A 14,976-nucleotide genomic window follows, 5' to 3' on the forward strand; every position below is an offset into this window, starting at 1 on the left:
CAGAATTGCTTTCTTCTGAGGGACTTTCTTTTTTTATTTTTCTGGCAACTGCCTAGATTTAACTTTCTTGATAGAAAATGACAAGCAGAGGTCAGTAAAATACCAGAATTGCTTTCTACTGAGGGACTTTCTTTTTTTATTTTTCTGGCAACTGCCTAGATTTAACTTTCTTGATAGAAAACGACCAGCAGAGGTCAGTAAAAAACCAGAATCACTTTAGCATTCTCTACATTCCAGTCCATAGAAATTGTCTTCCACAAGCACTCGTAGACAATAATATTTTTTTCAAATCTTGTATTTTCAGTGATATGACCACCGAAGGCCCAGATTTTATATTAAAAACAGAGCTTTGGACTATACCATTTCCCGCAGAAAGGCAATATTTCTCTCCATGTGTTCCCATACCTCGCCTGTCACGAGTTTGGTGCTTACTTTCCATCCATGTTAAAGAACAGTAGATGTTTCAGCACCCAGGCTAATGTGCTGCGTAACTAAATACATATAAGGTCCCAAAGGCGAGACCGATTGCATTGCAAATGCTTGTTGTTACTGTTCTTCTACACAGTTATATCTCCAAAGGGCTGCTTAAAGCTCAGTATGGAGGGTGGAGCCCACAGGGGGCTGCCAGGTGGAACATCTTAGCATTAATAGAATATGTAGCATCATTGAGAAGGAAGGCCTTGGAGAATAGCAGACTGTTTCATTTGTTAGCACTTTTACTGGAATTAAAATGCAGGGTTTGTTTTTTTGGGGAGCAGGGTGGCGAGCTTTGGTTCTGTTCTAAGGTCAGTGTTGGGTGTGAATCTCAGATGCCATCCAACATATCGCGTACAACGGTTGAAGTGTTTAGCGTTACACGTTTACCCCTAGTAGGGTCAATACACACTTTGAGGCTGGGCAATATTTAGAAGCTTAAACAAATTATGTAATTCTTTATATGTTCGTGGCTGTGAATACACCATTATTTCGCCCACTCTTCATGCTGTATACGGATTTTCATAGATATAGGAACTTACCCACAAACCTGAACATTTGGGAGCACTGAGGGTCACTGTGAGGGAGGCAAGACATCCTTGCAGTCGTGGGAAGTCGAACCTTTAGAGCTCTCGGGTTTTCTCGTATCAATCCTGAGCAGATCTCCGGGCCATGGTTGTTTCTTTGCAGGTACCTGCAGTTCCAAGGGTGAAAAACACATTTGCAAGTATCAGAATGGAAAGAAAAATACGATAGCAGTGAAATAACTAACTACTCACTCATGGACCACTTTTAGAAGTTTGTAGAAACTTTGCATTGCCACAAGGGTGAATGAGCACATTTTCTCATATAGTGATTTAAAGTGAAATGCTTCTAGGCACTCTCAGTTTTTTTGGGCAGATTTGGAAACAGAGAGGCAGGCACAAAGTCTCTTTACTAATATCACACAATCTAATCAAATGCGGAAGCTGGAATTCGTGTCACAACACCATATGTTCAGTTCATCAGTACAGTCCAGAATGGGAAAGTGAAGGAATTTCTCTTAACACTATCTCATTCTCTCCCCTCTTAAACCCTGCCTTTACCCAGTTAGTCACTGGGATCTGGTGAATTAGAACAGTAATATGTTTCTCACAAGGAAACCTATAGATCTATGGCTAACTAAGTGTAAAGATGTCAGTAAAAGTCCATAAAGAAATGATCCCAAATTGAGAACAAGATTGAACATTCATAAACAAATGGATGCTAGGGAGCCACGCTGCTGAGACCATAGTGCATGCTAGTGCTCTGTGGTGCACTCACAGCATATTGAGCTTCTAGGCACATGATACTACAGCAACTAACAGGAGGCACGGGGGAGACTCTTCCTTAAACGTAGCAGTCATCCTGTGGGCTTCAAGCCTTTGAGGCGGATGTATGACATTACAATGCATGCTTTTACCATGCATGCCTTTACAACGCGGTTTTTACAACGAAAACCTTTACAACGCATAGCGCTTTGGGGTGCTGGATAGTGAATAGTTCAAGTTCAAGTTCAGAAATTTGTATAGCGCACTACTCACCCAGAGGGTCTCAAGGCGCTTGGGGGAGGGTGGGTGCATGACTTATCGAATAGCCAGGTTTTTAGCTGCTTTCTAAAGGAGAGGTGGTTCTGTGTAAGGCGGAGGTGAGTGGGGAGAGAATTCCAGGTTTTGGACGCTAAGTAGGAGAAAGATCTTCCTCCCATGGTGGATCTATTGATGCGCGGAATTGCCGCAAGGGCTTGATTGGATGAACGTAGTTGGCGGGTGGGTGTGTAGAAGGACAGTCGTTTGTTGAGGCATTCGGGTCCTAGGTCGTAGAGGGCCTTGTGTGCGTGGGTGAGGAGACGGAACGTTACTCTCTTGTTGACGGGAAGCCAGTGGAGATCTTTCAGGTGACCGGAAATGTGGGCTTGACGGGGGATGTCGAGTATGAGTCTGGCTGAGGCGTTTTGGATGCGTTGTAGTTTTTTCTGTAGTTTGACTGTGGTTCCGGCGTAAAGGGTGTTTCCATAATCTAGTCGGCTAGTGACAAATGCGTGTGTGACTGTTTTTCTCGTTTCTGTGGGGATCCAGCGGAAGATTTTTTTTAGCATGCGTAGGATGTTGAAGCATGATGATGTAACGGCGTTGACTTGTCTGGTCATTGAGAGGGAGGAGTCTAGGATGAAGCCCAGGTTCCGTGCGTGATCTGTGGGTATGGGTGCTGTACCCAGAGCCGGTGGCCACCATGAGTCGTCCCAAGCAGAGGGGGACGATCCTAAGATGAGGACTTCCGTTTTGTCTGAGTTTAGTTTTAAACGGCTGTTCTTCATCCATTCGGCTACTTCTTTCATTCCTTCGTGTAGATTGGTTTTGGCGGTGTTGGGGTCTTTGGTGAGGGAGAGGATTAGCTGGGTGTCGTCAGCGTATGAGATTATGTTGAGGTCGTGTTGTCGTGCGATGGTTGCGAGGGGACTCATGTACACGTTGAAGAGGGTGGGATTGAGTGATGATCCTTGTGGTACGCCGCAGATGACTTCGGTGGCCTCTGATTTGAATGGGGGGAGGCGGACTCTTTCTGTTCTTCCGGCGAGGAACAAGATGATCCAGTCCAAGGCTTTTCCTTGTATTCCTACGTTGTTGAGGCGTTGTTTGAGGGTGTTATGACAGACTGTGTCGAAGGCGGCGGAGAGGTCAAGTAGGATGAGGGCAACTGATTCTCCGTTGTCCAGTAGCGTTCGGATGTCATCCGTAGCAGCGATGAGGGCGGTTTTGGTGCTGTGTTTGGCTCTAAAGCCGGACTGTGAGGGGTCAAGTGAGTTGTTGGATTCAAGGAAGGCGGCGAGCTGGCTATTGACGGCTTTCTCAATGACTTTGGCCGGGAAGGGGAGTAGTGAGATGGGGCGGTAGTTCTTGAGTTCAGAGGGGTCCGCTGTGGGTTTCTTCAGAAGGGCGCTGAGTTCGGCATGTTTCCAGCTTTCTGGGAAGGTAGCAGAGTTGAGGGAGCAGTTGATGACATCGCGGAGATGGGGTGCGATGATGGAGTCTGCTTTGTTGAAAATGTGGTGTGGGCATGGGTCAGTTGGTGAACCTGAATGGATAGAGTTCATCAGACGGATGGTGTCTTCAGTAGTGATTGGGTTCCAGGCGCAGAGGTTGTGAGAGTGCTGTTTTGGATCGGAGGTGGGTGGAGTGGGTTGTTCTTCGGATAGGTTTCCAAAGCTGTTATGAATGTCGATGATTTTGTTGTGGAAGAAAGAGGATAGGGAGTCGCAGAGGTCTTGGGAGGGAGTGATGTCGTTGGAGCCGGCAGTGGGGTTGGTAAATTCTTTGACGATGTTGAATAGTTCCTTGCTGTTTTGGGCGTTGTTGTCGAGTCGATCCTTGAATGCTGATTTTTTGGTGGATCTGATCAATTGGTGGTGTTTGCGGATGGCGTCCTTGAAGGTGGTCAGGTTGTTAGTGGTTGGGTTTTTTCTCCAGGTTTTCTCGAGGGTACAACATAACTTCTTGGATTTCTTAAGGTCATTGTTGAACCAGGGGGCCTTTTTGTTACCTTGTTTGATCTGATGGTTTTTCAAGGGTGCTAATTCGTCAGCGCTGTGGGTGATCTATTGTGTGAGTTTGGTGGCAGCTTGGTTTGGGTCCGATGATATGGCGGGGGGGGTTTTGGTTAAGCGATGTGAAGAGTTGGTCGGTGGTGATTTTGTTCCAGTTGCTTCGAGGAATAGGTTGTGGTGGGATGTGGGTCGTGGTCTTTTTGTAGCTGAAGTGAACGAATCTGTGGTCCGTCCAATGGAGAGCTGTGGTGTGAATGAAGGAGATGTGTTTGCTGGAGGTGAAGATAGGGTCGAGCGTGTGTCCGGCGAGGTGGGTGGGGGTGTCAACAAGTTGTTTGAGTCCGAGATTGGCCAGGTTGTCCAGAAGGGTGGTGGTGTTGTTGTCGTATTTCTTTTCCAGGTGGAAGTTAAGGTCTCCCAGTAGAATGTAGTTCTCGGAGGTGAGGGCATGTGGGCTGATGAAGTCAGTGATGTCTTCATTGAATTGTGTGCGGGTTCCTGGTGGTCTGTAGATGAGGGTGCCTCTAAGTGTGGTCCTGGGGTCGGTGTGGAGCTGGAAGTGAAGGTGTTCGGCGGTCGCGAGGTTATCGTCGGAGTTGGTCGTGATTCGGATGTTGTTTTTATGGACGATGGCGATGCCTCCTCCTGTTTGGTTGGTGCGGTCCTTTCGGATGATCTTGTAGCCGTCCGGGATGGCTATGGCGATGTCGGGGGTTGAGGAGGCATTCATCCAGGTTTCTGTAAGGAAGGCGACGTCCGGTGAAGTAGTGTCGAGTAGGTCCCAGATTTCAGTGGCATGTTTGTGGATGGATCGGGTGTTCCGCAGGATACACTTCAGGTGGTTCGAGACGGAGTTTTGTTTGGAGGGGGAGGAGCTGGCATGGGTACTGATGCAGGCGATTTTGCATGAGTGGCATGTGAATGGTCCGTGGGTATGTCCTGGGGTAGCTACGCAGCATTGTAGAGAGCGTCCGGGGTTAAGGGCGAGGAGAGTAGCGGCGTCATATGTTAAGTGAGTGGGGTGGGTTTTGCGAGGACCAGGGGGTCTGGCGCTGGGCGCGGTCCAGGCGCAGACGGGCGTAGACGGGCTTGCCTTTGGCGCACCTTCGGCGCGCATGGGGTGCGACCGCTGCGCGTAAATGCTGCGCGGGAAAGCATCTGTCATAAATGGATAGTGGGAGGGGAGTTTAATGTACTATTCCAACTCCAGTCCCCGTGGACACTAGGGAAGGTGTTGGATAGTAAATTAAACTTATTCCCTATCCTAGAGCGCCCCCCAGCGCAATGCGTTGTAATGGTTTGCATTGTAAAAGTTGCGTCATAAAGGCACTGCGTGGTAAAAGTTGCGTTGTAAAGGATGTTTCCCCTTTGAGGCACTTCAGAGAGCTCTCTTGAACACACGTTCACCCCAAGTTCCGTCACCTATAGGTTCTAAAGAAGGCTGTGGGTGTGTGTGCGTGTGCGTGTGTGTGTATGTGTGTGTGTGTCTGTGTATGCAATCATTCTGCAAAGAGTAGATGTATGCACGGTTAGATGTGAAAGATAGAGTAAAAATAGAACAGTCGATTTAGAATAAAGTACCATAATCCCAACCCTTAATTCCCCCCAAAGTTCACAGACACTTGTGTTTTTTTTTTACCACCCCCTGTTTCTTTACACCCCACAGCCACCTCTCCACAGTTCTCACCCTCTTTTCAACTCCCCGCCCTGCCCTTCCAGGACCCTCCATCCTTTGCCTCTCCATGTCCCCCTTCAAGCCCACGCTTCCTCCCTGCACTTCCGGGTTTGCTCTATTCTCCCACATTCAGGCCTGTTTCTAGAGGATTAGGGGCCAGTTAAGTATCCAGGAACAGGAAGAGAGAGAGGGTCACCGTAAGCAGCACTCATTGTCCTTGTGCAGGGCATCGAGTACAACTATGATACCCTAATCATTGTAAAGAACTGCAACTAACATTCTCTTTTTTTATCTGCAGTCAAGATCACCGTCAGCATCGTTGTGACCGTCCAGGTGACAAACGTGAATTTCAACTCGAGCCTGAAGGACACAAGCAGCTCGTATTACAAATGGTTTGAGGAAAAATTCACGCGGCAGGTACTACTACAGCACACACCATCTCCATCCATATTGGTCATGCCAAGGGGGACTCCTATCCGATACCAAATTGGGGGTGCCATACTAAGAGAGTCTGTGGTTTCCTTTTAATAGCACACTTATACCTGTATTGTCAATAGAATCCTGAAACTCCATCAGGGGTGTGCAGTGCTTATATGTATGTGCTTGCCTTTAATTTTTCAGTAAAGAATTACGAAACAAAAAAATAAGAGGATCTGTGGGTGCCCACGAGATTTAGGAAGGGTAGTGTATCTAGAAGGAGTCAACAGATGGGGTCTACTTGAAACCACGCTATGCATCAGGTATACATTTATTGGCATCACTGGAATATGTGAAACTCACCAGCCCACAGAAGATGGTTTTCTGCCTCCAAGATGGAACTGGGGCTCCTGGGGGCAGGCGACAATAAAGGTGGAACAGATATATATAAAAAAAAATTGTTTGCAAATTGCGCCTCTATTTTTTGCGACTAATTATCTTACATTGCAATGCAAACCAATTAATGAACCTAATAGGTTGGTTTGCAAAATTCCGATTCAGAGGGGCTACTGAATGTCCTGTGTATTCAAAATTAATTACGATGTCATAAATTGTGACTCCTTCCGAATTGCTGCATTCTCAGGGATGGTGACCTGCAAGGGTCAAAATCCCACAATCATTGTGAAAGTATTTAAAAAAGCAACCAGATTTTCTTAAAGGATACTGCCTACTCACCCTAAAGCTGTCATCCCGACTACCAAAGGGGAAGGGGACCGAAACGAACCCCTTCACCTTTGTGAATCAGTTACCACCCCAATTTGGATTCTTGTTGCCAACTATTGATATTGATCGCAATTTCGAAAGGACACCCACAAAACGCTCCTTATAAATTGTGACTTGGTATCCATTTCTAAACCTTTTTTATGAGTTGGTGAAACTTTACTGACTCCTAAAATGGGTTTAGTTCTCACAAAATATCTTTTTAGTGGTTTCTGACTCTCTGATTTTCCAACTGCTAAAATGTTTAGTACATCAGGCCCTTACCTCGGTACCCAGGAGGTATTTTCCATGCAGACACCCCCTCATTGGCAACAAAGCTGTTGCATTTTAGGAGACAGGTAACGTGAAATGATAGCATCTTTTAAAAGCTTTGCCACGCTTTAACATTAGCACTCTTTCCATCTGCTTCCAAATTCGTTCATTACCTCTACGTCCCTCGTCCTCGACCCAGTCATAACACATGAGGTATTCCACACGACAGGAAACACTTTTAGGCTCCACCCACCCTCCTATCAGGTGCTATAACACACCTCACCACCAGAAGCAAATCCTGTTTTGTTTCCTGTCGGATGGAATTCTGATGGGGGACGCTTGGGTGAGTGCCGGGCACTTACCTGCTATGCCTTTCCTGTGGTTTCCTCCTTTGCTGGGCATTGGGGGTGCTCATGGACCTCCGTGGGATGTGGAACCCGGGCTGCTGGGCTTCCTGTGCTTTCCTGGATTGCTGGGGACCTGGGTTGCGGGGCCTCTCGGGTCCTCGGGGATTTCTTCCTTTCGCAGTGGTGGGTGGACGCTGGGTGAGTGGCTGTGGCTTCTCAGATACAGCTGTGGTCTTTTCTTCGGCTTTCCTCGTGTCTTCGCTCGGATTTGCCAGTTTCGGGAGGGGCTCCAGTTCTTTCTTCGGACCTGTTACTTCTGGTTTCTCTGCCTGGCACGCCACGGCTCCTCGCGCCGCGGCTCCTCGCGCCCCGGCCATTTCTCTTCCGGGTTGTTTCTGCTGGGTGCGATCGCCCCCTGGGCGGGGGCCGTTTCTGCCTCGTAGCTCGTATTTGGATGTCCGGTTTGACTCGGCAGTGTGCGGTGGCCGTTTTCACCTTGGCTGCGGGGGCTGGAGGCTCCGAGACGTATGGAAGGTGGCTGGGAGGACAGTTCAGGATTCTGTTCCTCATTGGCCTGTGCAAGCACCTGGGTGGGCTCCGGGATGCTTGTCTTCCGTCCTGATTGGTATATAAGGGTGATGTCATCGTTTCCCTTGGTGGTTTCATTCGACGGCCGCTGCTCGGCCCCTCCTTCCCCCTCCTTCCCCCTCCTTCTTCCTCGTCAGTTCTTCTCTGTGGCTCAGCTGATGGGTGAGTGTTTCTTCGTATTTATTTGGCAGGATTCTGCTGTTCTATCATTCCTTTATGCTGCTTGTGGTACTGCTGGGTGTCTCAAGTCTGCTCTGTCTGCTGGTTTGCTGTGGCTCATGGAGTGCTGCTTTGCTATGGGGAAACACCACGGGAAGAGAAAGCATGTCTCTCCTGTTCGGTCTTCATCTTCCTCCACGGATAGTGAGGATTCTGCCCCTGCTGCTCGGAGTGCCAGTTTGGGTGACACTAAGCGTCTGAAGCGCCTGATTTTGGAGACGCTGTCTGATCTCAAGGCTTCCAGTAAGGGTGCTGGGGGTCGCTCTGAGGCTGCTGCTACCCTGTATTCGGATATTTCTTCCTCTGCTTTGCGGATGAGTCCACTTTGGGCGCTGTGGATCTGCAGGGCAAGTCCATTTCCAAGGACCTGATGCCTGATCTTCTTTGTCATGTTAGGGAAAATATGGGCTTTCCTGAGGTCTCTGTGCCGGGCACCTCCCAGGACACTGTTCTGCCGCAGTTTCGAAAGCCTGTATCTTCTTCCATGCCCATCCACCCCTTTGTCATGGATGTCCTCCTTAAGGAATGGAAGGACCCGGACCATATTTCTATGCCCAGATTTATGTCAAAGCTTTAACCTTTACAGGATATGGAGGTTGCCCTGCCTGATTCGGTGCAGGTGGACTCTATTGTTGCTTCTCTGGTGGGTCGGCCTTCCATGGCGGATGATAATATCCTGAAGGATGGTGTTGATAAAAAGATGGACTATGCTGGCTCTCACCTGGCACTTAGGTCGGGGGTGTATGGTGCATATGTTGCGCAGTCTTTGCTGGCTGACTTCAAGACTTTGTTTTCTACTATGCAGGAGGGGGGCACTTGTCCGTAGTTGCTGGAATCTATGGAACGTCAATCGGAGTTCCTTTCGGACATTGCCTTTGACTCGTTCAGGGCTTCAGCTCTGTCTTGTGGTTCCTCTGTTGCTGCCCGTCGGAACTTACTACTGCGAGGTTGGAAGACGGATGCTGCGCAGCGATCTATGGCCTTGAGATTGCCGTTTTCTGGTACTCATCTTTTTGGGGACGCCCTGGAGGACAAGCTCCATAAGGTCTTCAAGGAGAGGAAGCATTCGTTATCTTTCCGTCATACTCCTTCTCATAAGGGGTCCTCCTTCTCGAATGCCCGGTCCTTTCGCCAGCCTTCCAGATTTCAGCAGTCCTCGTTTAAGGGCCTGCGTGGTGCTCGTAGATCCTTTCCTCGGAGGTTCCAGAAGAAGCCCCAGCCGGATGGTGGGTCTGGCGCTCCTTGTTCCTGACTACGCCGTTCCGGTGCCCGATCTCGCTGGTAGTCGGCCCGCAGTTGGTGGGGGACTGCGGCTGTTCCTCCCTGCTTGGATGTTGACAACCTCCGACCAGTGGGTGCTGGATGTTGTTTCCAGGGGTTACCGGATTGAGTTCCTGTCTCCTCCGCCTCCCTCAGGTTTTGTGGTGACCCCCTTGCCTTCAGACCTGTCTCGCCATCTGGCGTTGTTGGAGGGTGTTCCAGTTCTGTTCAGCAAACTGGCGATTGTCCCGGTTCCCCCCCATGAACGTGGGCTGGGGACTTATTCCATTGTCTTTGTGGTCCCGAAGATCACGGGGGGTTTCTGTGTTGTCATCAATCTTCGGGCCCTTAACTTGTTTGTGCGCAAAATCCCGTTCAAAATGGAAACTTTGCAGAAGGTGATCTCCTTGATCCAGGAGGGCTGAGTGTTCACTTCACTGGATCTCCAGGATGCATATCTCCATGTTCCAATGGCGTTGGGGGATCAGCAGTTCCTGCGCTTCTGCCTGGAGGGTCATTACTGGCAGTTCTGCGTCCTTCCCTTTGGTCTCCGGTTCGCCCCCAGGGTGTTCACCAAGGTGGCGGCTCCCTTGGTGGCTCATCTCCATCTCCTGGGGGTGTCCGTCTTTCCATACTTGGACGACTGGCTGCTGCAAGCTTCGTCTCCAGAGGTCATGTCTCGCCACCTTTCCTTGACCATGCGTACGCTCGGGGATCATGGGTTCCTGGTCAATCTGCCGAAGAGTCACCTGGAGCCTGCCACTCGGAGGACCTTCATTGGGGCTGTCTGTGTTCGACTCGGTTCTGGGCAAGGTCTTTCTCCCGGAGTCCAGGATTCTGCGTCTTCAGTCGTTGCTGAGGAAGTTGCTTTCCCGGGATTCGGCTCCTCTCCTGCAGTGGCTGGTGGTTCAAGGTCATATGTCTGCCACTGTGTTCACGGTACCCTGGGCCAGGGTTCATCTTCGGCCTCTATTGTGGCATGTTCAGCGTTGGGTGCCCTTTCCTGTTCAGGACTTCTCGATTTCTGTGCCGGTGTCTCCGGAGTTGGTGTCTGCTCTGCAGTGGTGGCTGGATTCTTCAAATCTGTCGAAAGGAATGTGGTTCCATCCTCCGCCCCACCTTGGTGTTGACAACGGATGCCAGCGCTTCCGGCTGGGGTGCGACTTTGGGTCCTTGGGCGGTGCAGGCGCGTTGGCTTCCCTCGGAGTCACGCCGGTCTTCAAATTGGAAGGAGCTGTCTGCAGTGGAGAGAGCACTTCGCCTTTTCAAGGATCGTCTTCTGGGGTGCAATGTGTTGGTGAGGTCGGACAACACGGTGGCCGTGGCCTACATCAACCACCAGGGCAGTACCCGCTGCCTTTCCCTGAACTTGGTGGCATGTGTAATTGCGAGTTGGGCCAAGTGTCGTCTGGTGGCCCTCTGTGCTCTTCACATTCGGGGTGTGGACAACGTGGTTGCAGATTCCTTCAGTCGGAGATTCCTGTCCTCTTTCTCCCTGTGTCTCGCCCCTCGGATTTTCCGGTTGCTCTGCCGGAGGTTCGGGGCTCCAGTACTGGACCTGTTTGCATCCCGGGCCGATGCCCTGCTTCCCCTGTTCTGCTCCAGGACACCGGAGTCGGGGGCTTGGGGTGTGGATGCCTTGTCTGTCCTTTGGCCTCCTTGGTTCCTCTGTGCGTTTCCCCCCTTTCCTCTGATCCCTGCTTTCTTACTGAAGGTTCAGCGGGTGGGGGCTCAGGTGGTGGCTGTTCTCCCTTATTGGCCTTGCCGCTCCTGGCTTCCTCTGCTGCTGGGTCTGGCGGTGGGCCCTCCGTGGATCCTGCCCCGCTACCCGTCTCCTCTGAGTTCCCCGACGCCCTCCCTGTTGGTTCCTCTCACCTTGGCGGTCTGGAGGTTGAACGGCTGTCTCTTGGAGTCTGGGGTCTGCCCGACCACCTCATCACTGTGATGCAGGCTTCTCGTCGGAACTCCACTCTATCCTCCTATTCCAAACACTGGGCTTCCTTTTCTTCTTGGTGTGTTGCCCTGGACCAGTCCCCTGCCTCCTGTGATGATTCTTCTGTTCAGCAATTTTTTTTGGATGGCTTTCAAAAGCATTATGCGCTGTCCACTTTGAAGGGTCAGTGGGCTGCTATCCGGGCCTTTTGGGATCCGGCTTCTCTTCTGCCTTCGGACGGATTGTTGGTTTCACGTCTGTTTCAGAGTTTCTCTCTTTCTTCTCCTTCTGTCCGCTCTCCGGTTCCTCCTTGGGATCTTTCTTTGGTTTTGGGTGCCTTACAGTCCCCTCCCTTTGAGCCTTTGGAGTCCGTGGAGTTGAAATTCCTGTCTTTCAAGGTTGCGTTTTTGGTGGCTGTTACTTCTGTTCAGAGGTTGGGCGAACTTACGGCGTTGCGTTGTTCTCCCCCCTTTTTGAGGTTTCTGGACGACGCGGTGGTCCTTTCCTTGGACCCCGGGTTTTTGCCTAAAGTTTGTTCCCGTTTCCATTCCTCCCAGGAGTTGATTCTTCTTTCTCTCTGTCCTTCTCCTTCCTTGCCTTCTGACGTCTTACTCCATTCTTTGGATGTGAGGTGTGCCTTGTCTGTCTATGTGGCGCGCTCTGCTGGGTTTCGGTCTTCTGACTCCCTCTTTGTGACCTTTGGTTTGGCTGGTAGGGGTAAGGCTGCCTTCCGTCTGACTTTGGGTCGCTGGATCAAGGCTGTGATCTCTTTGGCATACCATGGCTCTGGTTTGCCTTGTCCATCTGGGGTTCAGGCGAGATCTACCAGGGGTGTGTCTGCTTCTTGGGCCGCTTTCTATGGTGTTCCCCTTGAGGAGATTTGTAGGGCGGGGACCTGGGCGTCGAAGTCTACTTTTGTGCGACATTATCGCTTGAATTGTGCTCTGTCTGGCCGCCCTAATTTTGGTTCTGGTGTGTTGCAAGCTGTGGGGGTCCCCCCCCATGTCTGATTTGTTTGTTTCTGTTTGTTAATAAACGTCTGTCTTGCTGCACTCCTTGGTGTCTGGTCTCTTTCTGTTTGTGGTGTGCCAAAGGCCTTTGTGGGGTTGCCTTGGTATGCCTCATGTGTTATGACTGGGTCGAGGACGAGGGACGTAGAGGTAATGCTATGATTACTGGGGGTAATCCCATTACTCTTAGTCCTTCTCGCCCTCGACCCAGTCATACATCCCACCCGCCCTCCCTTTCCAGGCCTTTGGTGCTTGGTACATCAGGATTTGCTTCTGATGGTGAGGTGTGTTATAGCACCTGATAGGAGGGTGGGTGGAGTCTAAAAGCTTTTCCTGTTTTGTTTCCTGTTGTGTGGAATACCTCATGTGTTATGACTGGGTCGAGGATGAGAAGGACTAAGAGTAATGGGGATTACCCCCAGTAATCATAGCATTATGCGTTCATACACCCAATACAACGGTTGGTAAAAAGCTGTTCTATCTGGAAGAAGTGCATAGCACACCTCTGTGCAAGCATCTTATAACCCTGTGACTCCTGCCTGTGTGAACTTTTCAGACAATGGGCCCAGGTCTGGCTATGGCTGTGTAGGGCACTACTAGTGACCCCCATCCAAACCGGTAAGAAGACAAAGGGAATGATGTCACAAAAGATATATATAAAAATAAAATAAAAAATAAAAAACAAGCTGACATCACCAGACAACTGAACATTCTAAGATGCTTATTTTTGCTGATTGTAGGAGATGAAGTAGAGGGTAAAGAGGAGTGTTTTTTCTACACCCTACATTTCCGATTTAATATTTTTATTTGCCTGGTTCTAGGAACCCTCATGTCTAATTCACCCCAAAAAAAGCTGTAAGTACATGTGGGAAATTGTACATTACAATTAAGGCTCCCTGTTTTCCGTTTTTACTGATTTTTACAGATACATACAGACAGAAAACATTCCTTTTCTTGTCTGTATTTCTTTTTAAATGTGAATAAATATGGAAATTGGGTTGCTTTTTGAGTAATTCTAAATACTGTCTTCATGACTGTCCGGCCAATAGATGTGTGAACTGATAGATAAGGCAGTTAAAAAGAAAGTAATTTTAGTAAAGAGGTTTTAACAGCAGTAGATATGCACAAGGTTGATACGGAAATGTGCATATTTTCACTGCACTGATTTATCTTCTTCGGGTGTTCATATCACTGAAAGCTGGCAGACATTCAAGTATGAGTGCATATTTATTGGTTAAATAAATGTGGAAATATACTAATTTCAGCTTAATTTTTCCACAAAACCCAAAATAAATATGGATAAATACAGATAAAATTAGCAAAAAATAAATATGGATAAATACAGACGGAAATAGCAAAAAATAATAATACTATAAAACTGGGAGCCATAATTACAATGAACCATTAGATACACCATTAGTATATAGTTTATAACTGCACCGCGCTCGCCTTCCTTGAAAGAGGTTAGCTCGGTCTCTGATGACAGCCATACCTCTGGGCTCCTGCAATGCACTTCTCACTTAAAGTGTGCCGTGGTACAAAGGTGGGCAGGAACAATACTTAGATGCACGTTTCATGGATATGAAAGACAACGGTGAGCTGATTAGATTGAAAATAAACTTTCTGCTTGGACACACAGTTTGCTGTGCTTGTTCCTTTATGACAGCGGTTTTTAATCTTTAGAATTCTGTGGATCCCCCAAATCAGTACTGGAAGCTGGGGACCCGGGTCTAAGCAATTTGTTTTAAACCTTGAGGAACAGCACAAAAGTACAGTAACAAGTATGCGATATATACAAATAAAGAAATATTTTAGCATAAAAAACCGAACATTGAAACCGTAAATTTAAGTAGCATGTTGAAGCTTTTTAACATACAGCTTTATTTCTAAAAGACAAAGGGCCAGAAGTGTGAAACTATTTTGCGTTCGCCAACAGTGCGAATCGTAAAATTCTGCTGTTCGCGAATGCAAAATGGCCTTTCCTTATGAATGAAAGGCTTTGTATTCGCAATTTAGGTAATTGGAATTTTTAGCACACTCTCTTTTGTTGGGGTGCTTTAGGGGTGCCTTAGGCTATGCCTTAGCAAATTTGCGATTATCAATCAGGTAATCGCAAATTAGCTAATGCAAAACCATTCGCACCAAACAAATGGAGTAATATTACCTAATAGTGATTCGCTATTTACTGAATTGCTATCAGGTAATAGTAAGGAATCGCAAAATCTTTGACAATTCCTACATACATGGCATTTTGTGATTATCAAATAGCGATTCGGTAAAAATCGGTATTTGAAAATCGCAAAATGCTTTTTTGAGACATCTGGCCCAAAGTGATATGCTCGACTCTAGCATGACACATTGTCTTTTTTGCGTCCAATGTACTCTCTTTTAGTGGGCACATATTAATTCTTAAATTAAGGCCAGCAGTCTTCCCTATTGTATCCCGTTTGCTGTACTTG

At 48.4% G+C, this 14,976-nt stretch overlaps 1 protein-coding gene across 1 annotated transcript in view; it reads left to right on the plus strand.

The window, feature by feature from the left end:
- The window catches only part of LOC147678032 (uncharacterized), a 156,868-nt gene that overhangs the window by 30,005 nt on the left and 111,887 nt on the right, over positions 1 to 14,976 (plus strand). The window contains exon 4 of the mRNA XM_086945930.1: positions 6,010 to 6,128. Within this exon, the coding sequence (XP_086802056.1) occupies positions 6,010 to 6,128 (119 nt within the window). The remainder of the gene's footprint in view (positions 1 to 6,009; positions 6,129 to 14,976) is intronic.

The sequence above is a fragment of the Lissotriton vulgaris genome, chromosome 12, assembly GCF_964263255.1.
Source record: "Lissotriton vulgaris chromosome 12, aLisVul1.2, whole genome shotgun sequence".
NCBI lineage: Eukaryota > Metazoa > Chordata > Amphibia > Caudata > Salamandridae > Lissotriton > Lissotriton vulgaris.